The sequence below is a fragment of the Sapajus apella genome, unplaced genomic scaffold (assembly GCF_009761245.1).
Source record: "Sapajus apella isolate SASKATOON/1434 unplaced genomic scaffold, GSC_monkey_1.0 scaffold77, whole genome shotgun sequence".
Classification (NCBI taxonomy): domain Eukaryota; kingdom Metazoa; phylum Chordata; class Mammalia; order Primates; family Cebidae; genus Sapajus; species Sapajus apella.
The window spans coordinates 6,358-33,281 of record NW_022437017.1 but is presented as its reverse complement, the minus strand read 5'-3'; the positions used below and the strand labels follow the sequence as shown (position 1 = coordinate 33,281).

At 44.3% G+C, this 26,924-nt stretch overlaps 2 protein-coding genes across 3 annotated transcripts; one reads left to right on the top strand and one right to left on the bottom strand.

Moving 5' to 3' along the window:
* Window positions 1-372: 372 nt before the first annotated feature.
* ZNF788P lies at window positions 373-5,503 on the top strand. The gene is made up of 3 exons (XM_032251653.1): window positions 373-519; window positions 719-779; window positions 1,657-5,503. Exons 1-3 carry the CDS (start codon window positions 486-488, stop codon window positions 4,577-4,579), a joined length of 3,018 nt encoding a protein of 1,005 aa, XP_032107544.1. The 5' UTR covers window positions 373-485; the 3' UTR covers window positions 4,580-5,503.
* An 11,318-nt stretch (window positions 5,504-16,821) lies between these two features.
* Window positions 16,822-25,543, bottom strand: LOC116532501 (zinc finger protein 20). Of its 2 annotated transcripts, none has more exons than XM_032251651.1 (4): window positions 24,267-25,543; window positions 20,601-20,736; window positions 20,332-20,392; window positions 16,822-18,664 (listed from the first exon to the last, which is right to left on the bottom strand). In XM_032251651.1, the coding sequence occupies exons 1-4, from the start codon at window positions 24,519-24,521 to the stop codon at window positions 17,275-17,277; spliced, it is 1,842 nt and encodes a 613-aa protein (XP_032107542.1). In that variant the 5' UTR covers window positions 24,522-25,543; the 3' UTR covers window positions 16,822-17,274. The 2 variants fall into 2 exon arrangements, with proteins under 2 accessions (XP_032107542.1, XP_032107543.1); XM_032251652.1 differs by having other exon boundaries at window positions 20,601-20,727.
* Window positions 25,544-26,924: the final 1,381 nt, after the last annotated feature.

Genomic DNA, 26,924 nt, shown 5'->3' with positions numbered 1-26,924 from the left:
CAAAAAAAAAAAAAAAAAAAAAAAAAAAAAAAAAAGACTGCTTATGTTAACTTTTTTCTGCATGTGAATTCATAGGACTTTGTTGCAGCAGTGCTACAGACCCACACTACAAACAGACATTAGGGGCAACCCCGAGACAGCACAACTTCCTATATGGATTCACCAGAAATTCGCACATTTTCCTGTACTGCTGTTGCTTTACCCCATGGTTAAGTCGTAGCATCAGAATTGCTTTATGGAAGAAAGTGAATATAGGCACAAAGTAAGGTCTGATTACCAAGTCATGAAATCTTTGGAGTCCACAGCATCGTGAGAACCTCTTAGGAATAGGATATAGATGCCCAGTGCTATCAGTCTCACCCATCCTTCTCTGTACATGTGTGATGTTTTAGGACTCTCTGGCCTTTGAGGATGTGGCTGTGAACTTCACCTCAGAAGAGTGGGCTTTGCTGGATCCTTCCCAGAAGACTCTGTACCAAGAAGTGATGCAAGAAACCTTGAGGAACCTGGCCTCTATAGGTAAGGGTGACAATATTAGTTCCCTCAGTGAATTAGAGAAGTGTTTCTCTTTCATCCTTGCTATTGAGTAATTTGGAATATGGACGGGCAATACTTTGAATAAATGAGGCATGTTTCAGTGTATCATGAACATAGAATCAAATAATTATTTCATAATTTTATACTAATTCAGGCCTATGCATCTGTGTATGTATTTCAGGGAAGAAATGGAAAGACCAGAACATTGAAAATGAGTACAAAAATTTCAGGAGCAACCTAAGGTAATCTGCATTCACAAGACAAAGCAGTGTCTCTAGAAAATTTTAGAGCGGGAGGAAATATTAAAAAGAAGGAAACAGACAAGCTGAGTTCCAATGTATTGTTCGTAGAGTATTTTCTCTAAAAACCTGCATTTATTTGTGATATAGGCTGGACACCATGACATATGTCTATAATCAGCCCCTTAGGAGGTTCAGACCAGAGGATTGCTTGAGCCCAAGAATTTGAGGCTGCACTGAGCCATGATGACATCATTGGACTGTAGCCTGGGAAACAGGGCAAGAGTCTCACTCAGAAACAAAATTAAACACAAAGAGGTTTTGTAGGCTGGGCGCGGTGGCTCATGCCTGTAATCCCAGCACTTTGGGAGGCTGAGGTGGGTGGTTCACGAGGGCAAGAGATCGAGACCATCCTGGTCAACATGGTGAAACCACGTCTCTACTAAAAATACAAAAAATTAGCTGGGCATGGTGGTGCGTGCCTGTAGTCCCAGCTACTCAGGAGGCTGAGGCAGGAGAATTGCCTGAACCCAGGAGGCGGAGGTTGCGGTGAGCCGAGATCGCGCCATTGCACTCCAGCCTGGGTAACAAGAGCGAAGCTCCATCTCAAAAAAAAAAAAAAAACAAAAAAAACAGAGGTTTTGTATTTGTACAGTCGTTCACATGGAAATAGTATTAAGCCCCACATCACTATTTTTTGATAATAGATATGACTGGGCCATTGTGTAGAGCATGTGGTCCATTCATGTTCAAACAATTCATACAGGGTAGAAAGCCTACACTTTGCTGGACAATGTTAAAAATGCAAGTGTAATACTTGTGAATGAATATAAAATCACTGATAAAGTAACTGATTAAATGTGCTTTTGATTTTTCACAGAAGTCTTATGGAAGAGAGACTCTTTGAAAGCGAAGGTCATGAGCGTGGAGAAATTTTGACCCAGGTTCCAGAAGACATGCTGAAGAAGAAAACTCCTGGAGTAGAATCATGTGAAAGGAATGTGTGTGAGGTTGGCATGGGTCGTTTATCCCTTAATAAGCACACCAGAGCTGACACTGGACACAAGCCATATAAGTATCAGGAATATGGACAGAAGCCATATAAATGTGCATACTGTAAGAAAGTCTTCAGCTATCTCCCCCACTTTCACAGACATTTAATTGGTCACACTGGAGAAAAACCTTATAAATGTAAGGATTCTGGGAAGCCATTTAGTTTTCCCATTTCTTTTCATAAACATAAAAGAGCTCACTCGGGAAAAAACCCCTATGAATGTAAACAATCTGGAAAAACATTTGGATGTGCCTCAGAACTTGAAATGCATGGAAGAACTCACAGTGTAGAGAAACCTTGCGAATGTAAGAAATGTGAAAAAGCATTTAATAACTTATCTTCTTTTCAAATACATGAAAGAATGTACAGAGGAGGGAAGCATCATGTATGTAAGGATTCTGGGAAGACATACCATTTTTTTGGTTTCTATCATAGACATAAAATGCCTTACACTGGTAGGAAATTTTATAGATGTAAGAAATGTGGGAAAGCATTTATTAGTTTCTGTACCTTTCGATACCATCAAAGAACTCACACTAAACAGAAACCATATGCGTGGAAACAATGTGGGAAAGCTTATATTTGTTATACTTCTTTTCGATACCATCAATTGAGTCACACTGGAGCAAGACGCTATGAGTGTAAGCAGTGTGGCAAAGGCTTCAATTTGCCCAGTTCCATTCGATACTATGAAATGTCTCACACTGGAGAGAAACCCTATGAATGTAAGCAATGTGGGAAAACTTTCAGATATGCCTCAAGCCTCCGAATACATGGAAGGACTCACACTGGGGAGAAACCCTATGAATGTAAACAGTGTGGTAAAGCTTATCATTATTGGAGTGGCCTTCAAATACATGAACTAACTCATATTGGGAAAAAGCCTTATGAATGTAAGGAATGTGGGAAATCGTTCTACCATTCTGGTTCCTTTCTAAATCATAAAAGGATTCACACTAGGGAGAAGCCCTATGAATGCAAGGAATGTGGGAAAGCATTTGGTAATCCCATAGCCTTTCAAAAACATGAAGGGAGTCACAGAAAAGAGAAGAGTTATGAATGTGAGCAATGTGGGAAGGTATTTGGTTTTTCCAGTTCCCTTCAGAGACATGAAAGGACACACATACGTGAAAAACACTATGAACATAAAAAACATGGGAAAGGATTTTTTCGTAGAAGCTCTCCTAGACACATGAAGATAGACACTGGAGAGATACTTCATAAATGTAAGATATGTGGAAAAGTCTTTCATTCTCGCAGTTCATTTCAAACACATGAAAGATCTCACACTAGAGAAAAACGCTATAAATGCAAGCAGTGTGGGAAAGCCTTCATTTATTTCAATCCCTTTCAACGTCATCAAAGGAATCACACTGGAGAGAAGCCCTATGAGTGTAAGCAGTGTGGGAAAGTCTATATTTCTTCCACAGCTTTTCAATATCATGAATTGAGTCACAGTGGAGCAAAACGCTATAAGTGTAAGCAATGTGGCAAAGGCTTTAATTTGCCCAGTTCCATTCGATACCATGAAATGACTCACACTGGAGAGAAACCCTATAAGTGTAAGCAATGTGGGAGAGCTTTCAGATCTCCCTCACACCTTCAAACACATGGAAGGACTCACACTGGGGAGAAACCCTATGAATGTAAACAGTGTGGTAAAGTCTATCGTTACTGGAGTGGTCTTCGAATACATGAACTAACTCATATTGGAAAAAAGCCTTATGAATTTAAGGACCGTGGGAAATCATTCTATAGTTCTGATTTCTTTCTGAATCATAAAAGGGTCCACACTAGAATCAAGACATATGAATGCAAGGAATGTGGCAAAGCATTTGATAATCCCACATCTTTTAAAAAACATGAAGGGAGTCACAGAAAAGTGAAGACTTATGAATGTAAGGAATGTGGGAAGGTATTTGGTTTTTCCAGTTCCCTTAGAAGACATGAAAGGACACACATAGGTGAAAAACACTGTAAACATAAACAACATGGGAAAGGAGTTTCTCATCTTAGAAGCTTTCCCAGACAAACGAATATGTATACTGGAGAGAGACCCCATAAATGTAAGATATGTGGGAAAGTCTTTCATTCTCCCCGTTCATTCCGAACACATGAAAAATCGCACACTAGAGAGAAATGCTATAAACCCCATAAATGCAAGCAATGTGGGAAAGCCTTTATTTATTTCAGTGCCTTTCAACGTCATCAAAGGAGTCACACTGGAAAGAAGCCCCATGAGTGTAAGCAATGTGGGAAAGCCTATGTTTCTCTTGCTTCTTTTCGATCTCATCAGTTGAATCACACTGGAGCGAAACTCTATGAGTGTAAGCAGTGTGGCAAAGGCTTCAATTTGCCCAGTTCCATTCGATATCATGAAATGACTCATACTGGAGAGAAACCCTATGAGTGTAAGCGATGTGGGAGAGCTTTCAGATGTGCCTCAAGCCTCCGAATACATGGAAGGATTCACACTGGGGAGAAACCCTATGAATGTAAACAGTGTGGTAAAGTCTATCGTTATTGGAGTGGCCTTCGAATACATGAACTAACTCATATTGGAAAAAAGTCTTATGAATGTAAGGAATGTGGGAAATGGTTCTACAGTTCCGGTACCTTTCTAAATCATAAAAGGATCCACACTAGGGAGAAGGCTTATGAATGCAAGGAATGTGGGAAGGTATTCAGTTTTTCTAGTGCCCTTCGAAGACATGAAAGGACACACACTGGTGAAAAGCCCTATGAATAAACAATGTGGGAAAGGATTTTTCATATCTTCCATGGAGCTTTGAATGCATGAAAAGACACACTACAGAGAAATCCTAAATATAAGGGGTATATGAAATCATTTAGTAATTTATCTTCCTTTTACATGGAAGGATGCACACTGGAGAGAAGCAATATGAATGTAAGAATTGTTGGAAAGCCTTCACATCTGCCAAGAGCCTTCAAAATCATGGAAGGACACGCACTGAAGAGAAACCATGTGAATGCAAACAGTGTGGCGAAGCTTTCATTTGTTCCAGTTCCTGTCAGAGACATGAAGAGACACATTCTGTTAATATACATTCAATTATCCCAGTCCCTTTGAAACACAGAAAAAGAGTAGGGAAAGGACCTCTGAGATAATTGATTTCTGAGTTGAGAAGAGCTACCTCTGAAGGGACAATTAAATTGATGTATTTAGATGGTTCTGATACAATTCACCAATAGCCAATCTTAATGAGATTTCATTAAACAGCACCTTGAAAAAATGTACTACAAAAAAAAAAAATGGATATCATAGGTACAGACAAGGGAGATATCAGTCACATATTAGAGGAACCACACAGGGCAGTGTGTGGCCACCTGCTTCAGCCCATTTTTCCTGATTCTTCTGCTTGCAAATTAAGAGTATTCTCCAAATCCCTTGACTTTGCTTTTCTCAGTGTTGTAGTTCTCTAGAGATGTTGCCAGATGCTTCACATTAAAGGTACATTTCCAGTTGGCATTTTAAAATTTTATATGTTAGAAATTGATTACCAGAGAACTAATTTAAACTGTCATGGTTGGAAATACTCTGATGCTGAACTCCCTAATCTATTCATTGAGTTAAGGTCTATACTCTGTTGCAAGTATTGTTTTTTTTTTTTTTTTTTTTGAGACAGAGTCTTGTTCTGTCACCAGGCGCCAGGCTGGAGTGCAGTGGCCCAATCTCGGCTCATGGCAACCTCTGCTTCCCAGGTTCAAGCAATTCTTCTGCCTCAGCCTCCCGAGTAGCTGGGACTACAGGCGCGCGCCACCACACCCAGCTGATTTTTGTATTTTGGTAGAAACGGGGTTTCACCATGTTGGTCAGGATGATCTCGATCTCTTGACCTCGTGATGATCCACCTGCCTTGGCCTCCCAGAGTACTGGGATTACAGGCGTGAGCCACTGCGCCCGGCCTGCAAGCATTGTTCTGCTGGCAGTGACTCTGTTCTCAATTCATTCTGACAATTAACTATACTGCCCTGAAAACCAACTAGTGATGGGAACTTGTTTCTCTCCTGCATTGTGTAGTGACTGGTGTCACCCAGGACTTTGATGTGAGAAAAAGCACCTTGCCCTTATCTGGGAATTTTGAGTGATTTTTTTTTTTTTTTTTGTAATGCCTCAGTTTATTTTTATTTATGGTTGATTATATGTGATTAAGAACACTTGCTATTTATGTCTGACCCCACAAATCAGTTGCAACAGCACCAAGTTTTATGTAAGAGGTGTAGTAATTACAAATGTGAACCTAAGTTACATTCTCTTTACATGTCTCCCTTTCTATAGGCCTCTTAAACCTTTAACTTAAGGTATATGTCAGACCATGGTCAAAGTAATACAAAAGAGGTATATACAAAAATTGTTTTAACTCCAAAAGGTGAAATGTAACTCTTTGAGAACTTCTCCAGTAAGAAAACTCAGGTGTTATACAGGAAGGAGAGCTGTTGCCACTGGTAAATTGTTCATAGCTTTCACTCTCCTCATGGGTTTTTTTTTTTTTTTTTGAGACGGAATCTCACTCTTGTCACCCAGGCTGGAGTGCATTGGCACGATCTCTGTTCACTGCAACCTCTGCCTCCTGGGTTCAAGCAATTCTCCTGCCTCAGCCTCCCAAGTAGCTGGGACTACAGGCATGCGCCACCACACCCCACTAATTTTGTATTTTTAGTAGAGACAAGGTTTCACCATGTTTGCCAGGCTGGTCATGAACTCCTGAACTCAGGTGATCCACCCGCCTCTGCCTTCCAAAGTGCTAGGATTACAGGTGTGAGCCACCATGCCTGGCCAGGATATTAATTTTAAAAGTCTCCCTCTGTCACCCAGGTTGAAGTGCAGTGGTGCAATCATAGCTCACTGTAGCCTTGAACTCTTGGGCTCCTCCAGCCTCAGCCTTCTTAGTAGCTGGGAACACAAGTGCTCGCCACCACACTTGGCTAATTTTTGTTTTATTGGTAGAGATGAGGCTTTGCCATGTGGCCCAGACTAGTCTTGAATTCCTGTGCTCAAGCAGTCCTCCTGCCCTGGCCTCCCAAAGCACTGGGATTATGGTTGTGAGGCATTTTGCCCGGCCCTGCCTCAGCCTCTTTAAGTAGCTAGAAGTTATAGGCACAGGCCACCTCATCCAGCTAATTTTTAAAACTATTTTAAAATTTTCTTTTAGTAGCTTTTTAAAAGACAGGGTCTTATTCTGTCACGCAGGCTGGAGTGCAGTGGTGGGATCACGACTCGCAGCCTCAACCTCCCTGGGCTCCAGTGATCTGATCTAACCCTTCCAAGTGGCTGGAACTACAAGCATGTGACACCATACCCAGCTAATGTTTGTATTTTTAGTAAAGACAGAGTTTTGCCTTGTCCAGGATGGTCTTGAGCTCTGGGTTGCTAGTACTCCTCCCACCTTGCCATCCTACAGTCCTGGACTACAGGCTTGAGCTGTGGTACTTGGCCTCCCAGGTAGTTGTATCCACAGTCCCTCTCTGCAGGTAACGCTGCAAATAACCTGTAGGGGGCGGCAGAGGCTGAGGGCAGTGATCACTCTTAGGCCAGTTTGGAGGCCTCAGGGAGGGAAGTGGAGCTCCCTTGGGTGCTTCCTGGGTGGCCCAACCTCTTCTGCAAGTGGCCTCCAGCTGCTCAAAGCTGCTCCAGAAGCAGTTTGGATTCTGATAATCTGCAGAGCCCTGGAAAGCAGGAGACTCATGTGCAGATGCCCTTGAGGGGTGCTGTCCTTTCTGTGGTTGGACTTCTGGAGCCTGGGGCCATATTCCGGGACAGTGTTTTGGTTTTTGACATGCATAGGGTCATTGGCGTCAGACAGTAATCTGTATATATGAAGGAAACCTGTAAAGGTCAGGTTTAGAGACAATTGTTTGGGACCTCACGTGGAAAAACCGTTTATGAAGTTGTCTGTTTAGCTCAGAAGCTTAGACTGTCACCTGGTAAGAGTTTCTGGTTGGTGAATGTGAAGGTCTGGAAGGAGGGGATTGGGGGTCTGGGAGAAGGCCTTGGCCATGTCTCATCCCTGGTTGCCACTTTCTGAAGGACACCTGCCTCTCCCCCCGATCCAGTCATGCCTGGTCTGGTCTTGGTTCCCCTCTGGCTCTGAGGTGATGAGATTGCTCCACTGCACAGAGTCTGGAATTCCCAACACACATTTGAAACCCCAATGCAGAACAAAGGAGCAGGAACAGCCCTTTGAATGATGAAGAAGATAATAACCTGTCAGAAAATCAGGAGCAAATTTCACTAAAATGAAAATATCCAACAACCAAGTTGTAGGGAGGGAGCTCTGCAGGTCGGGTTACCTAGGGCTTCTACTGTCACTCCGGGGTGAGGGGATGGGGCCTGGACCCCTATCTAGTCAGGAATGCTGGGGTGGGCCCTGCCAACTGTACATCCTGGGAAGGTGGGGATGCATTCTCGCTCTTACCTTGGTGACAGTGCCCACTGAGGTTGGGATCCGGTCTTTCGAGCTGTGAGAGGGACCAGGTCCCTCCACCACAACTGTTGCCTGCGCTGTGACCTGCACTAGTCACAGGAGCCCTACAGAAGAAGCCAGGACAACTGAAAGCTGGGAAATGGTGAGTGTTCGGGGCCAGCGACCCGAGACCGGGCAGGGGCTGGTTGGAAATGGCCAGAACCGGCAGTGGTGGGACCCCAGGCTCCCTGCATGCGACTTTAGGGTTTGGGACCCAAGTTCTCCTGGCCCTCAGTCCCTTGTCTGCAGGATGGGATTGGGCCAGCAGCCGCGACCCCTGGCATCCTGTCCTGTCCCTGCCTGGTGACTGGGGCCCCAGAGCCCTCTCTGGGCAGCTCTGTGCCCAGATTGTACCAGGGTCACATGTGACATGAGAGTCCTGCCTTGTCTGGGGTTCGTGTGGTAGGAGCTGCGGTCCTTGGGGTCCCCAGTACGTTTTATTCCTGTTAAAAAACTGAGGAGCTTCTGGGTTGCTGAACACATGGTGATGCTGGGATGGTGGGGCACCCAGAGAGAGCAGGGAGGCTCTGTATCCCCCACCCCACGTCTTGTTCTATCATTCTTATCATCTGGCTGTTCATCTATATCCTTTGTAATGTCCTTTATAATATATAGGTAAAACCTGGGGCAGTTAAAAATTAAAGAGTTTGAGCATATGGTGATTTATTTTTTTATTTTTATTTATTTTATTTTTATTTTATTTATTTATTTATTTATTTTTTGCATATGGTGATTTATGTATGAGAATCACCCAGTCATGGTTTGTGGTTTTCAGAAAAATTTAGAATTGTATTTTAGTTGTAGTTCGGTTCCTTAGGTAGAACCTAGGTGCACTAGAAATACTTCAGTCCGGTTGCTGCTTTTAATTTCTTCAACACTGTCCATGGGGAGAAGCGATATGAATGTCAGCAGTGTGGTAAAGCCTTCACCCATCCCATTTCTTTTCAAGTACACAAGAGAACTCACACAGGGGAGAGCCTGTATGAATGTAACATGTATGGAAAGCTTTCCATAGTACCAGATCCTTTCCTAGACATGAAAAGGAGTCACACTGGCAAGAAGCCTTATGAGTGTAAGAAATGTGAAAAAGCCTTCCGATCTACCTCACACCTTCAAATACATGAAAGGACCCAGTAGAAAAAAACCCTATGAATATAAGCAACAGATAGATATTGCTGACTGGCAGGCTCTGGACCCATGTGTCACAGACACTTGTTTTACATTTCTTATTGCCTGGTATTGACTTGGTAGTGAGATGGTAATAAAGAGATTCTCTAGGCTGGGTGTGGTGGCTCATGCCTGTAGTCCCAGCACTTTGCACTCCAGCCTGAGCAACAAGAGTGAGTCTCCGTCTCAAAAAAAAAAAAGGGAGATTCTAAATGTTTTACATTACTGATTTGAACTAGTGAAAACAAAAATAAGTTTGGGCTGGGCACAGTGGCTCACACCTATAATCCCAGCATTTTGGGAGGCTGAGGTGGGCAGATCACCTGAGGTCGGGAGTTCAAGACCAGCCTGACTAACATGGAGAAACCCCATCTCTACTAAAAATACAAAATTAGCCGGGCATGGTGGCACATGCCTGTAATCCCAGCAACTCTGGAGGCTAAGGCAGGAGAATTGCTTGAAACCGGGAGGCAGAGATTGTGTTGAGCCGGGATTGCCCATTGCACTCCAGCCTAGGCAACAAGAGTGAAAATCCATCAAAAAAAAAAGAATAAAAATGAGTTTGATTTAGAATTCCAACTGAGGACTATAGAGCAATATCCATAACCTGGGAGCAGTTTTGTCTCACTGCTCCCATGCAGTATTTTAGTTCAGCTCATGTACAGATGGTGAGGATTCATTATGTGAATCACTGGAGAAATGAGCATGCCAAAACTTGTCATGAGACAACATCTGAGTCTGAACACACCTAGAAACTTAATCTTATTTACCTTATGAATGAACATACCATATATATCCTTTATTCAGACATGATACCCATGAAAAAAATGGTAAGGTGCTAGGGCCGGGCGCGGTGGCTCACGCCTGTAATCCCAGCACTTTGGGAGGCTGAGGCGGGTGGATCACGAGGTCAAGAGATTGAGACCATCCTGGTCAACATGGTGAAACCCCGTCTCTACTAAAAATAGAAAAAATTAGCTGGGCATGGTGGCGCGTGCCTGTAATCCCAGCTACTTAGGAGGCTGAGGCAGGAGAATTGCCTGAACCCAGGAGGCGGTGGTTGCGGTAAGCTGAGATCGCGCCATTGCACTCCAGCCTGGGTAACAAGAGTGAAACTACATCTCAAAAAAAAATAAAAATAAAAAATGGTATAGTGCTGTGAAAACATGCTGGGATGGAGGCAGTGGCTGACGCCTGTAATCCTAGCACTTTGGGAGGCCGAGGTGGGCAGATCACCTGAGATCAGGAGTTGGAGAACAGTCTGGCTAACATGGTGAGTGAAACACCATCTCTACTAAAAATACAAAACAATTAGGCATTGCGGCACTTGCCTGTAATCCCAGCTACTTGGGAGGCTAAGGCAGGAGAATCGACTGAACCTGGAAGGCGGAGTTTGCAATCAGCCAAGATGACACCATTGCACTCCAGCCTGGGCGACGAGTGAAACCCCTTCTAAAGAAAACACAGAAACTTATGCCGGGACAAAAGTCACAATCAAAGACTGAATTTGGGAAACCAGAACATATGGTCAGATAATTTTTTTTTTTCTTGAGACAGAGTCTCGTCCTCTTTCAGAGGCTGGAGTGCAGTGGTGTAATCTTGGCTCACTGCAACCTCTGCCTCCCAGATTCAAGTGATTCTCCTGTCTCAGCCTCCCGAGTAGCTGGGACTACAGGTGTGTGTCACCACACCCGACTAATTTTTTTTTTTTTTTTGAGACGGAGTTTCGCTCTTGTTACCCAGGCTGGAGTGCAATGGCGCGATCTCGGCTCACCGCAACCTCCGCCTCCTGGGTTCAGGCAATTCTCCTGCCTCAGCCTCCTGTGTAGCTGGGACTACAGACACGCGCCACCATGCCCAGCTAATTTTTTGTAGTTTTAGTAGAGACGGGGTTTCACCATGTTGACCAGGATGGTCTCGATCTCTTGACCTCATGATCCACCCGCCTCGGCCTCCCAAAGTGCTGGGATTACAGGCTTGAGCCACCGCGCCCGGCTCACACCCGACTAATTTTTGTATTTTTAGTAGACAGTGTTTTGCCATGTTGGACAGGCTGATCTCAAACTCCTTACCTCTGGTGATCCGCCTGCCTTGGCATCCCAAAGTGCTGGGATTACAGGGTGAGCCACCACACCCAGCCTGGTCAGATAATTTCTGAGACAGTTTTATACCTTTTATGAGGGTAGGTAACCTTGGCACCAGGGACGAGTTTTGTGGAAGAAAATTTTTTCACAGAATGGGGCAGGGAGATGGTTTTGGATGAAACTGTTCCACCTGAGATCATCAGGCATTAGATTCTCACAAGGAGCATGCAACCTAGATCCCTCACATGTGCAGTTTACAACAGGGCTCTCGCCCCTATGAAAATCTAATGCCGTTGCTGCTATGACAGGAGGCAGAGCTTAGGCAATAATGTTCACTCACCTATGCTTACCTCCTAACAGGCCATGGGCGGGTATCGATAGTAGCTTGAGGTTTGGGGACACATTAATTAGAGGACACTCAGGTAGTGTTCAGTGCAGAATGGATAGCTTGCTGGCTGTGTGAGAAAATCCTCCACATATTTGGTCACAAAGGCATTGTGTTATGTGAATGCACAGGAAAAACATTTTGAGATTTTCCACTTCAGTGTGTGGATGTTAATGCCACCCTCATCACAAGAGGAAGCTTCATTGATTTTGCTTTTCTCAAAGAAAATGGCTCAAAGAACTTTCCCAGAGTACTTTCTTTTCTTTCTTTTTTTTTTTTTTTTTTCCAGATAGGGTCTTGTTCTGTTGCCCAGGCTAGAGTCCAATGCACAGTCTCAGCTCATTATAACCTCTACTTCCTGGGTTGAAGCGATTCTCCTGCTTCAGACTTCCGAGTAGCTGGGATTACAGGCACATGCCACCATGCCTGGCTAATTTTTGTACTTTTAGTAGAGACACAGTTTCACCATGTTGACCAGGCTGGTCTCGAACTCTTGACCTCAAGTGATCCGCCTGCCTTGGCCTCTCAAAGTGCTGGGATTGCAGGCATAAGCCACCGTGCCTGGCCCCTGGAGTATTTTTTAATATAGGGTATAACCGTTGGTGAAAATAAAGGTAAAATTTTTAAAAACAAAAAATAAAGGTAACACTTAAATTTGGACACATTTAGATGGTATACGTTTTCTACCTTGTTAAGAGAGCAATCAACTCTGAACCTTGATTGGATTTTCCAGATTCTGACAAGCATGTTGAAACACACCAAATGAAATAGGAGTAATGGGTTAGAGAGTGTGCCCTTGAGTTTCAAGTTGGAGTAAGCGGGGGAGGGAAAGACAGTACCCTGAGGAGGTGACATTTGTACTGAGAACAAAAATGATGTATTAGTATATGAAGTCAGAAGAGAGGATTCTGGGAAGATGGCAGAGTACGAAGTATCAAACAGAAACTGTAGGTAGGAACCGGCGGCCCCCCCCCCCTTTTTTTTTTTAAGATGGAGTTTCCCTCTTGTTGCCCAGGCTGGAGTGCAATGGCGTGATCTTGGCTCACCACAACCTCCGCCTCCTGGGTTCAAGCGATTCTCCTGCCTCAGCTTCCTGAGTAGTTGGGATTACAGGCATGCACCACCACACCCGGCTAATTTTGTATTTCTAGTAGAGACAGGGTTTCTCCGTGTTGTTCCGGCTGGTCTCAAACTCCCAACCTCAGGTGATCTGACCACCCTGGCCTCCTAAAGTGCTGGGATTACAGGCATGAGCCACTGTGCCCACCCAGGAAGCCATTTTGTGTACTGAATTCCTCTACTGGGCCCTCAGAAACCAGACCAACCCCTAACATTAGGAAATTACATCTAGACAATTGTCATTGCCCCATACATTACAAAGAATGTTCAGTAAACAATGCTTTGAGAAATTAGCACAGTCCAATTTTTGCATAAGCCAGGTACAGAGATATAAAAAAAAACAAAAACTGTCCTTAGCAAACCAAGTTTTCTTTCTTTCTTTCTTTTTTTTTTTTTTTTTTTTGAGATGGAGTCTCGTTCCATCGCCCAGGCTGGAGCACAGTGGAGCAGTCTTGGCTTACTGCAACTGCCACCTCCCAGGTTCAAGCGATTCTCCTGCCTCAGCCTCCCGAGTACCTGGGATTAGAGGCATCCACTTCACGCCCGGCTAATTTTTGTATTTTTAGTAGAGACAGGATTTCACCATGTTGGCCAGGCTGGTCTCAAACTCCTGACCTCGTGATCTGCCTGCCTCACAACACAAAGTGCTGGGATTATAGTTGTGAGCCACAGTGCCCAGATGGCAAATCAAGTTCTATAGTCACATGATGTTTGAGGCAGTTCTGCATATCATAAGAGGGCCTTATTGGAGTTCTTGTGTATCTCTGCCAAGAGATTACTGCATAACAGAGGTCGTTATTCCAACTTCTGTGCCATTTAATTGTTCACCAGTTGCCACAGGTCTATCTGTGTACACTTGAGTTGCTTGAGTGGTTTTCAAGAAACCATTCAACTTGCATTGCAGTGTTGAATTTTTGTATATACGTTTTATTTATTATTTTGACCATGGGCTGACCAATATCATAAGTGAAAGATTTAAAAGGCCTAGAGGAGCCAGGCATGGTGGCTCATGCCTGTGATCGCAGCACTTTGGGAGGCCGAGGCGGACAGATCACCTGAGGCCAGGAGTTTGAGACTAGCCTGGACAACATGGTGAAACCCCAATTCTACTGAAAACATAAAAATTAACTGGGCATCGTGGTGCTCGCCTATAGTCCCAGCTACTTGGGAGGTTGAGACATGAGAATGGCTTGAATCTGGGAAGAGGAGGTTGCAGTGAGCAGAGATCATGCTACTGCAATCCAACCTAGGTAACAGAGTGAGACTCTGTATCTAAAAAAAGGCCTACAGGAAGGAAAGTAAATGTAAATAATGTGAAAAATAATATAACTTCACATTTGAAATATATAATTTTTAGAAGTAAAATTTAGTGATGCTGCGAAATAAACTGAGGACTGTAATTGTATAAATTACAAGCTTTTCTTGAAAAACACATTTTCAACCTAAGTACACTGATCTTAGAGGATTTTTCCTTTGCTTTTCGACCTTGTTTTATGAAAAAGTGCAAAAATAAGACATGAATAGTCAAAATAAGAATTTTCGGCTGGGAATGATGGCTCACGCTTGTAATCCCAGCACTTTAAGAGGCCAAGGCAGGTAAATCACTTGAGGTAAGGAGTTCAAAACCAGCATGATCAACATGGTGAAACCCCATCTCTACTAAAAATATATAAATTAGCCAGGCATAGTGGCAGGCACTTGTAATCCCAGCTACTTGGGAGGCTGAGGCAGGAGAATTGCTTGAACCCAGGAGGTGGAGGTTGCAGTGAGCCAAGATTGCACCACTGCACACCAGCCTGGGTGAGACAGCAAGACTCCATCTCAAAAAAAAAACAAAAAGAATTTTCATATCTCACAAATCAAGGTATTTTCCATATGTCATCACACATAGTTAAGGTTTGGCCAGTGATTTTTCTATGTCTGCTGGGACCCGGATTTTTACTCTAGGGAGACTCAAATAAGCTTTTGTGAAGAGAAGCACCCTTGACACCTTAAAAGAAATGGATTGTTCCATGCCATTGTGTAATATATAAAAATGACTTTTCCATGATGCCTTTAGCTTCATAATACTAGCATAAGGGGGCTCTTGACAAGTCTGCATCAACAGCATGTAAGCAGAGAAAGACTTGATTAGAATAGTGATGATTTGTTCCTTACTGGGCAGGAAATTCAGTTTTCAAAACATATTAGACTTATAGGACTCCAGGAGATTTTTTCTGAGACGGAGTTTTGCTCTTGGCATCCAGCCTAGAGTGCAGTGATGCAATCTCGGCTCACTACAACCTCTGCATCCCAATTTCAAGCTATTCTCTGGCCTCAGCCTCCCAAGGAGCTGGGATTACAGGCACCCACCACCATGCCTGGCTAATTTTTATATTTTTAGTAGAGGCAGGGTTTCACCACATTGGCCAGGCTGGTGTTGAACTCCTGAACTCAGGTGATCCACCCGCCTTGGCCTCCCAAAGTGTTGGGATTCCAGGTGTGAGCCACTGCACCCGGCAGGACTCCAGGTGATTTTTAAATTAAAGTAGTAGCTGGCTGTGGTGGCTCATGTCTGTAATCCCAGCACCTGGGGAGATGGAGATGGGAAATCACATGATCCAGGAGTCAAAGAACAGCCGGAGAAACATATGGAGACTCCATCTCTACAAATAAATAAATAAATAGTATATACATTGATAAGAAGTGAATGTATATATTTTAACTGAGGTGTGTTATGGTAACCAATGTCTATATATTGTAGGGAATATATCAGGGTTTAGAGAATAGCATGGCAAAAACTGGTCCAGAAGTCTGATGGCTGGCCTCCCCTCACCAGAAGGCTGAGTCTTCTGCCACTGAACAGACACATGTCATACACCTGCAACATGAGATGACGCTCCTCAGTGACCATGATGGATCAATACAAAAATAACTAATTCTTTAACCATGTCTTGAAATGTGACAGAAGAAAACATTTAAAATCACAAACATACCCCAGTTTTTTGTTTTCTCAAGTATGTGACTACCTTGTAATTCTCCTACAGCTCAGTCATCTATGGCTTTTGTTCACATTCATTACTACGGTATATTACACTCTCTTTCCACCACTGGTGGTCTTTGGTGAGAAGTCACTCAGAAGAACATGAGATGACCTTTGGTGTTTAGAATAAATGAAAATTCATGACCCAGATAAAAACAAAGAATATAAGCATGGAAAGTAAAATTTACATGAGGAAAAATATGCCTGACATCCATATTTATGTTGACTCACAATGTCCAAGGGATAACATGTTAACAGTGTCAACTTGATCTAATACGTGATGCTAATGGGATGTAGGAATATAGCTTCTTAATGAAAAAATAGTATCTGTTAGTATGTAGTTATAAACAGTTAATAAACAGATTTCTAAAATACATAAACAGAAGTCTTTGTTGCCAAGAAACCACATGGTGTTTCCATTTTATTTTATTTTATTTATTTATTTTAGTTAGGTATATTCATACAAAATTAAAAATGAAGTGAGACATCACATTCAGTTGTGAATAACAGGAAACACTTGAAATTTCCTGATAAGAGCAAGGTGGCTCTTCTCACACAAGAGCCCTTGGTGAGACCAGTCACTGTACAATGCAGCAGAGGAACAAGCTTCCATCTAGTTGGTTTAATGAAGAACAGGGTCACTACCTGTAGAAACAACAGTGCTTGCAATACAAAGTAGACCTTAAATTGTTTAACTCAATCTATGGAACAGTTGAGCATTAGAGAGTATTTCCAGCCATAACAGATTTATTAGTTCTCTGGTAAACATTTAAAAATTTCTGAAGAAATAGCAAAGTAGGCATGTATCTTCAATGTGGAGCACCTGGGGACATCTCTGGAGACCTACAACTCTGAGGAAGGGAGACAAGTGATTTGGGGGATACTCTCCATTAACAATCAGGAAAATGGTCTGGAAGCAGGTAGCCACATACCTCTCTCCCTGTGTGATGCCTTTATGTGACTGATGCCTTCCTTTTCTGTGCCTTTGAAATCTCATACAAGATTGGCTATAGGTGAATTATATTACAAAACCATCCAAGTCCTTCTGGATTTTATTGTCCTTTTTCAGGTCTCTCAACTCAAAAGGCAATTATCCAGAAGTTCTTTCACCACTCTCTCTTCTCATCTTTCAAAGGAAGTGGGACAACAGAAAGCTCCCATTTCTTTCACTAATAGGATTTCTCATACATTAATGGTATGAGTTCTTTCATGTTCTCGACATGAACTGGCACGAATAAAGGCTTTGCCACATTGCTTGCATTGATAGGGTTTCTCTCCAGTGTGAGTCCTTTCATGATATCGAATGTAATTGGAAATAAAGGCCTTACCACAGTGCTTACATTCATAGGGTTTCTCTCCAGTGTGAGTCCTTTCATGATATCGAATGGAACTGGAACAAGTGAAGGCTTTGCCACATACCTTACACTCATATGGCTTATCTCCAGTGTGTGTCCTTTCATGTATATGCAAGGAAGAGAAATACCTGAATGCTTTTCCGCACTGCTTACATTCATGGGGATTCTCTCCAGTGTGCATCCTTTCATGTATACGCAAGGAAGAAAAATACTTGAATACTTTTCCACATTCCTTACATTCATGGGGTTTCTCTCCACCGTGTGTCCTTTCATGCATTTGAAGTTGTGAGGCACATCGAAAGCCTTTCCCACACTGCTTACAACCATAGGGTTTATCTTCAGTGTGTGTCTTTCCATGCCGTTGAAGGTCCGAGGTACATCTGAAGGCTTTACCACATTGTCTACATTCATAGGGTTTCTCTCCAGTGTGACTCCTTCCATGCTTTTGAAGGTGTGAGCCACATCTAAAAGCTTTCCCACACTGCTTACATTCATAGGGTTTCTCTCCAGTGTGAGTCATTTTATGATATTGAATGGAACTGAAAGAAATGAAGACTTTCCCACATTGCTTACACTCATAGGGTTTTTCTCCAGTGTGAGACCTTTTATGTCTACAAATTTCACTAGGAAAACTGAATGTGTTCCCACATTTCTTACATTCGTAGGCTTTCACTCCTGTGTGAGTTCCTTTATGTATTTGAAGGGTAGAGGAACGAGTAAAGGCTTTACCACATTGTTTACACTCATATGGTTTCACACCACTGTGAATTCGTTCATGGATAAGGCATAAACTGAGAAAATAGAAGGCTTTCCCACAGTACTTACATTTATAAGGTACATCTCCACTGTGCCTTACCCTGTGTCTTTGAATGCATGAATGGGAAATGAAGGTTTCTGCACATTCTTTACCATCATAGGGTTTCTCTTTAGTGCAAGCTCTATCATGTGATTGAAAGGAGTCAAGATAACTGAAGACTTGCTTACATTGCTTATTTCTATATGGATTCTCTTCATATTCCTGATACTCATAAGACTTCTGTCCAGTGTCATCTCTGATATGCCTGTTAAGAGATGAATGACCCATGTCAACTTCTCTATACACACTGCTTGCACATGATGTTACTCCAGGAAGAGTTTTCTTGTTCAGCATGTCATCTGCAATCTGATTGAAGCTTTCTCCACAGTGATTACTTTCTTTACTTTCAATGCGTTTCTCTCTAATAAGAAGACTTCAGTGAAAAATGAGAAGCACATTGTTAAGGGTTTGATTAAAAGTGATTTATAGGGCCAGGCATGGTGGCTCATGCCTGTAATCCCAGCACTTTGGGAGGCTGAGATGGGTGGATCACCTGAGGTCAGGAATTCGACCTCATGGCCAACACGGTGAAACCCCGTCTCCATTAAAAATACAAAAATTAGCTGGGCATGATGGTGGGTGCTTATGATCCCAGCTACTCGGGAAGCTGAGGTGGGAGAATTGCTTGAACCCAGGAGGTGGAGGTTGAAGTGAGCCAAGATGGTGCCATTGCATTCTAGCCTGGGTGACAAGAGTGAAACTCCAACTCAATAAGAATTTTTTTTACAGTGATTTATATTGGCTGGGAATAGTGGCTCACGCCTGTAATCCCAGCACTTTGGGAGGCTGAGGCAGGCAGATCACTTGAGGCCAGGAGTTTGAGATCACCCTGGCCAACATGGAGAAATCCTGTCTACTAAAAATACAAAAATTGGCTTGGTGTTATGGTGTACGCCGGTAATCCCAACTACTTGGGATGCTAGGGCACGAGAATACCTTGGACCTAGGCAATGGCAGTTGCAGTAAGTTGAAACTACACCACTCCACTCCAGCCTGGGTGACAAAGCGGGACTCTTGTCTCAAAAAAGAAGGAAAAAAAAGTGATTTATATACATTAACATGTATTACACTTGCATTTTTGACATTGCCCAGCAAAGTGTCAGCTTTCTGCTCTGTCTGAATTATTTGAATATTAATGGACCATATGCTGTACAAGATGGCCTGGGTATAAACATTATTTAAAAATTAATATTTCTATGGGGCTCTTAATCCTATTTTCTTTTTTTTAAAGATGGGGTTTCACCTTGACGGTCAGGCTGGTCTTGAACTCCTGACCTCAGGTGATCTACCTACTTTGGCCTCCCAAAGTGCTAGGATTACAGGCTTGAGCCACTGCACCCGGCCCTTAATCCTATTTTCAAGTGAACTATTTAACAAATACTAAACATGTGCATCTTTTTTTTTGAGTTGAGGTCTCAACTCACCCTGTTGTCCAAATTGGAATGTAGTGGTACCATCATGGCTCACTGCAGCCTCAAACTCCTGGCCTCTAGCAATCCTTTGGCCTGAACACCCCAAAGGACTGGGATTTCAGGCATGAGCACTAGTGCCCAGCCCAATCTATCTTACATTTAAATATACGTTTTTAGGTAAACATTCTATGAATATATAAATTTGACACTGGGTTTATTTCTGTTGCTTCTTTTTTTTTTTTTTTTTTTTTTTTTGAGATGGAGTTTTGCTTGTTGCCCAGGCTAGAATGCAGTGGTATGATTGATCCTGGCTCACCACAACCCCCGCCTCCCAGGTTCAAGCAATTCTCCTGCCTCAGTCTCTCCAGTAGCTGGGATTACAGGCATGTGCTACCACACCCAGCTAATTTTGTATTTTTAGTAGAGACAGGGTTTCTCCATGTTGGTCAGGCTGGTCTTGAACTCCCGAGCTCAGGTGATCTGCGCGCTTCGGCCTCCCAAAGAGCTGGGATTATAGGCGTGAGCCACTGTGCCCAGCTGTTTTGCTTCCTTTTAATATTTTCTCACATTTTAAGATTTTCCAAAGACATTGCTTTGTCTTACAAGAGAAAATTACCTTAGATTTCCCCTGAAATCTTTGTACTCATCTTCGATGTTTTGGACTTTCCATGTTTTTCCTAAAACACAGACCCAGAAGAAACACAGATCCAGAATTAGTATGAATTTATTTAAAAATCATTAGATTCTGTATTCATGGTACATGGTAGCCCTGCCTGATTTATTCATCAAAGTATTTTCTGTCCATATTCCAAATCACTGAACAGCACTGATGAGCTAGAAATATTTGTTCTTTAATTCACTGGGAAGTAATATTGTCAACCTTACCTACAGAGGCCAGGTTCTTGAAGGTTTCCTGCATCACGTCCCTGTAGAGATTCTTCTGTGAAGGAACCAGCAAAGCCCACTCCTCCTGGGTGAATCTCACAGCTACATCCTCAAAGGCCACCGAATCCTGAAACATCTCACATACGTAAAGGAGAACAGGTAAGACTAATAGCCCTGGAGGCCTCTACTTTCTTCCTAAGTTCTTGTGATACTGTGGACTCCAAACATTTATCCATGACTTCGTCATCACACCTCTTACTTTCTGTCTATACTCATGTCCTCCCACAAACCAAGTCCTTTTTTGTTAAGAGACAGGGTCTGGCTCAGGCCTGAGTGTACAGATATTGTCATGTATGACTGTAGCCTTGGACTCCTTGGCTTAAGTGGTCCTTCTCCCCCAGCCTCCAGAGTAGCTGGGACTACAGGTGCTTGCCACCATGTGTAGCTTCTTTTTTTCTTTTTTTGGTAGAGACAAGGTCTCCCTATATTGCCAAGGTTGGTAATGAACTCCTGGGCTGAAGCAATCCTGCTGCCTTGGCCTCCCAAAATGCTAGGATTATAGGCATGAACAACCACATCCAGAATCAACAAATGAATTTTTTTTTTTTTTTTTTGAGATGGAGTCTTGCTCTGCCACCAGGCTGGAGTGCAGTGGCACAATCTGCTCACGGCAACCTCCAGCTCCCAGTTCAAGCGATTCTCTTGCTTCAGCCTCCCGAGTGGCTGGGACTACAGGTGCGCTCCACCATGCCCAGCCAGTTTTTATATTTTTAGTAGAGACGAGATTTCACCATGTTGGCCAGGATGGTCTCAATCTCTTGACCTCGTGATCTGCCTGCCTCAGCCTTCCAAAGTGCTGGGATTAAAGGCATGAGCCACGGCGCCTGGACCCTGAATTCTTATAATAGAAGTGAACTATGAGGTAAAGCAACAGCAGAATAGGAAAATGTGTTTTTCTGGTGAATCTAGTAAAAAACGGGTACTGCCTGGGCTGCCCCTACTGTCTCTTTGTACTGTGGGTCTATAGCATCTCTCATGACAAAGTCCTACAAATTTGTATGTAGAAAAAAGTTAACATTAGCAGTCCTGAGCCTGGGTATCCTTAAAAATACCTGTTCACAAACTTAACCATTGCTGGCATCTGGAAGGTAGATTTTGTTCTGATTCAAAGCAGCAGAAACCAAAAACAAAAGACAAAAAAAAAGACTGGATTTTGCAAGGGGCTCCACCAACTGATCTGATAAGAGAGTCACAACTAACTGAAACAGAAACGCATGAGCAGAAGCCTTTATGGGAATGAGTACTGGAGTAGGAAAACCTAAATTGTAATTGATGAATTACTGAAGGCTGATTGCAGAAAAAAATTTGACAAAAAAAAAAACCTCCAAGAGGCCCAGTCTTAAGACAAAAGGCAAATATTTATTAAAATAAAAATGTGTGTGGGCCAGGCATGGTGGCTCACGCCTGTAATCCCAGCGCTTTGGGAGTTCAAGGCAGGTGGATCACCTGAGGTCAGGAGTTTGAGATCAGCCTGACTAACATGGTGAAACTCGGTCTCTACTAAAAAATGCAAAAAAATTAGCCAGGTGTGGTGGCGTATGCCTGTAATCCCAGCTACTCAGGAAGCTGAGGCAGGAGAATCACTTCAACCTGGAAGGCAGAGGTTGCAGTGAGCTGAGATTGCGCCATTGCACTCCAGCCTGGGCAACAGAGCGAGACTCCACCTCAAAAAAAATTAGCTGGGTCTGGTGGCGCATGCCTGTAGTCCTAGTTACTGAGGAGGCTGAGGCAGAAGAATCGCTTAAACCTGGGAAGCAAAGTTTGCAAAGAGCTGAGATTTCACCACTGCACTCCAGCCTGGAGACAGAGTGAGACTCCGTCTCAAAAAAAAAAAAAAAGAGGAAAAACCCACAAATATTCTGAGATGGTGTCTGTGCCTTGTGAAGATAAGAGAGGAATGGGTTTTTCACTGGAGTATTAAGTGGTTATTCTCTATTTTCCTCTTATGAAATGTTCAGAAATAGAACACAAATATTTTATTATTTATCTATTTACTTGTTTTGAGATGGAATCTCACTGTGTTGCCCAGGCTGGAGTGCAGTGGCATAATCTCAGCTCACTGCACCCTCCTCCTCCCGGGTTTAAGTGATTCTTCTGCCTCAGCCTCCTGAGTAGCTGGGACTACAGGCGCATGCTACCATGCCTGGCTAATTTTTGTATTTTTAGTAGAGATAGGGTTTCACCTTGTTAGCCAGGATGGTCTCGATCTCCTGACCTTGTGATCTGCGCACCTCAGCCTCCCAAAGTGCTGGGATTACAGGTGTGAGCCACCGCGCCCAGCTAGAAGACAAATATATTTTTAAAAGTCATCCATGACCCTGTGAAAAGATGATAAACCACTAAAATACTGCATCTATGTTAAAGAAAGGATGAAGAAATATACTCTACAATAAAGAGAGTTGATACAGGAGGCTGAGGCAGGAGAATCGCCTGAACCCGGGAGGTGGAGGCTGCAGTGAGCCGAGATCATGTCATTGCATTCCAGCCTGGGCAACAAGAACGAAACTGCATCTCAAAAGAAAGTTGATAGCACTGTGAGTTGGAGAAGGGGAGTTAATGTTTGGAGATGTGGGAAAAGAAATTTAAAATACAAGATGTTACTTCAAACCGTTGAGGAGTTAGGGTGGGGTAGCAGGGTGGAGGATTTGAGACCCTGCATCCCATAGATTAGGAAAATGCAGGAGGAAACCAGTCTCCATAGACAGTGTGAACAAATTTAAAGCAGCAACAATTAGACTTTTAAGTATGTTTATCACCGTAAGGAACTACCTAAGGACACCAAAATCCAACTCAGATTGAGGCAGGAAAATAGGGTGTGGAGGCAGGAAACATAAGGGCCATTCACACTTCAGCTATGAAAGGAAATACCCTCTCCATAGGGCATAAGCCAAGTAAATGACTTTATAACTTTACTTCATCCTCTCCTTTTATACAGGGCATACCCCAAGTAACCAATAGAATCCGCTAGGGGGTAAACTCCCAAAAATTCTGTAACGGGGCCTTTGAGCCCCTGTGCTCAGACCCGCTCGCACACTGTGGAGTGTTAAATCCCTTCATTCCTTGCTTGCTTTGTGCGTTTTGTCCAATTCTTTGTTCAAGACGCCAAAAACCTGGACATCCTCCACCGTTAACAAAATGCTATTCTTTTTAAAGTTTTTTGGTAACAAACCACAAATCATGACTGGGTGTTGCTCATTCATGAATCGCTGTTTGCTCAAACTCTTTAATTTTTAACAGGAAAAAAACATACAGGGAACCCCACACACCGCAGCTCCTCCCACACGAACCCAGCAGGATTCCTCCATGACCCACCCTCCCGTCCCAGCAGAATCTGGGGAGACGCGGAGCTGCCCAGAGAGGGCTCTGGGACCGGGACCCACAGTTGCCCGCGCAGAGAAAGGACGGGACAAGACAGGACGCCTGGGGTCCCGGCTGCCGGCCCAGCCCCACCCTGCGACCGAGGGGACGGAGGGCCGAGCTGCGCTGGGGAATTTGGGTCCCAGATTCGCTAGGCGCCGCAAGGAGGCCTAGGTCCTGTAACAGCCGCTTCCGGCCGGTTCCACCCAGCCCCTCCCCCGTCTAGGGACTCTGGCCCCACACACTCACCATCTCCGGGCTTCTGGGTATTCCGGGGTCCTCTCTAGGGCTCCCGTGAATAGAGCAGGTCACAGCGCAGGCAACAGAGCGACAGAAGTTGTGGCAGAGGGACCTGGCGCCTCTCGGAGCAGGAAATCTAGGATGCCAACAACCTACATAGCAACTAAAGCAGAAGCCGGAATGGTTCTCCTCCTTCCGGATGGACAGTGGGCCGGGCCCCGCCCCGGCGCTCCTGATTGGACAAGGTGCAAGGCCCCGCCCCATCAGAACTGAGTGATGGCAGAAGACCTGGATAACTGGTCCTGCAGAGCCTCACTGATCGGTTGTAGCCACAGCCTCTCTCTAAAGGACAACTCTCTCCCTGAGCCCTGGTCGTTGGATATTTTCTTTTCAGCCAAATTTGCTCCAGATTTTTAAACAGGGCATTATCTTTTTCCTCACTCAATGGGCTGTCCATACTTCGTCCTGCACAGGGTCCTAAGTGTGTGCAGGGAATTCCAGACTCACTGTCCAATGGAGGGATCTGCTGGCCTCAGAGCAGGAAGGGGAACCCAGACCAGGCCAGGCACGACTGCACCAGGAGGGAGAAGCAGTTGTCCTTCTGGGGACCGGGATTAGGGGTGAGACTTGGCCAAGGCTTTCTCACACATCTCACCCCACCTCACAGCGTGGAAACGCTCCCTCCTTCCAGACCTTCATCTTCATCAGCAGTAAACTCTGACTTAGTGATTTTAAGCTTCTGACCTAAATAAACCGTCAACTTCATAAGCCTCTTCTCCAGGAGAGGTCCCAAAGAGTTCTTTCCCTGAACCTGATCTTCACAGATTTTCTTCAGATATGCAAATTACATGTCAAACCCAAAACACTGCTCCTGAAAACGGCCCCAGGTTCCAGATGTACAACCACAGAAAGGACAGAACTCCTCAAGTACACCTGCACGTGGGTCTCCCGCTTTCCAGGGCGCTGCAGCATCTCAGATTCCACACTCCTGGATCTGCTCTGAGCAGCTGGAAGCGCCTGCAGGGAAGGGCGGCTGTCCAGGAACCATCCAGGAGAGTTCCACTTTCCTCCTTGGCAGAATCCATACTCTCCTCCGTGTGCAGTCACTGGCATCGGCCTCTGCTGCCCCCTGCAGGTTATTCACCGGCTTCTCACATGCTTCATCAATTCCAAGACACATCCTCAATCCCAGTGTGAATGACACGAGCAGAGGGCCAGGTGCGGTGGCTGCCTGTAATCCCAGCACTTTGAGTGGCCGAGGTGGGCGGATCACCTGAGGTCGGGAGTTTGAGACCAGCCTGACCAGCATGGAGAAATCCCGTCTCTACTAAAAAAAATTATAAAATTAGCCAGTTGTGGTGGCTCATGCCTGTAATCCCAGCTACTCAGGAGGCTGAGGCAGGAGACTCACTTGAACCTGGGAGGTGGAGGTTGCAGTGAGCGGAGATCATGCCATTGTACTCCAGCCTGGGCAACAAGAGCGAAACTCCGTCTCAAAAAACAAAAATAACGAGCAGAGGGCTGGGTGCAGTGGCTGACACCTGTAATGCTAGCACTTTGGGAGGCTGAGGCGGGCGGATCACAAAGGCCAGGAGTTCGAGACCAGCCTGGCTAACATGGTGAAACCTCATATCTACTAAAGATACAAAAAATTAGTTAGGTGTGGTAGCCTGAGTCTGTAATCCCAGCTACTCGAGAGGCTGAGGCAGGAGAATCACTTGAACTCGGGAGGCAGAGGTTGCAGTGAGCCATTACACTCCAGCCTGGGCAACATGGCGAGACTCTTAGCTAGGCACAGTGGCTCGTACCTGTAATCCCAGCACTTTGGGAGGCTGATAGGGGCAGATCCCCAGAGGTTGGGAGTTCAAGACCAGACTGACCAATATGGAGAAACCCTGTCTCTACTAAAAATACAAAATTAGCCAGACATGCTGGTGCATGACTGTAACCCCCAGCTATTTGGGAGGCTGAGGCCAAAGAATCACTTGAACCCAGGAGGCAGAGGATGAGTTGAGCTGATATTGTGCCATTGCACTCCAGCCTGGGCTACAAAAGCGAGAGTCTCCACAACAAAAAAATGCAAATATGAGCAGAGTCCCACTTTCCTCCAGTGTGCATGTATAAAGTCGAGGAGGAAGAATCTAAGATTATTTAACTGCATGAAAGCGAAACAGGAGTCCCCGGGCGCTGTGGCTCATACCTGTAATCCTAGCACTTTGGGAGGCCAAGACAGGTGGATCACCTGAGATCAGGAGTTCAAGACCAGCCTGGCCAACATGGTGAAACCCCATCTCTACCAAAATACAAAAATAAGCCAGGCGTGGTAGTGCACACCTATAATCCCAGCTGCTTGGGAGGCTGAGGCAGAGGAATCGTTTGTACTAGAGACAAAGGTTAGTGAGCCGAGATCACGCCACTGTATTTCAGCCTGGGCAACAGAGATGGCAACATCTCAAAAAAACACACAACTAGCCGGGCGCGGTGGCTCACGCCTGTAATCCCAGCACTTTGGGAGGCTGAGGCAGGTGGATCACGAGGTCAAGAGATCGAGACCATCCTGGTCAACATGGTGAAACCCCGTCTCTACTAAAAATACAAAAAATTAGCTGGGCATGGTGGTGCGTGCCTGTAGTCCTGGCTGAGGCAGGAGAATTGCCTGAACCCAGG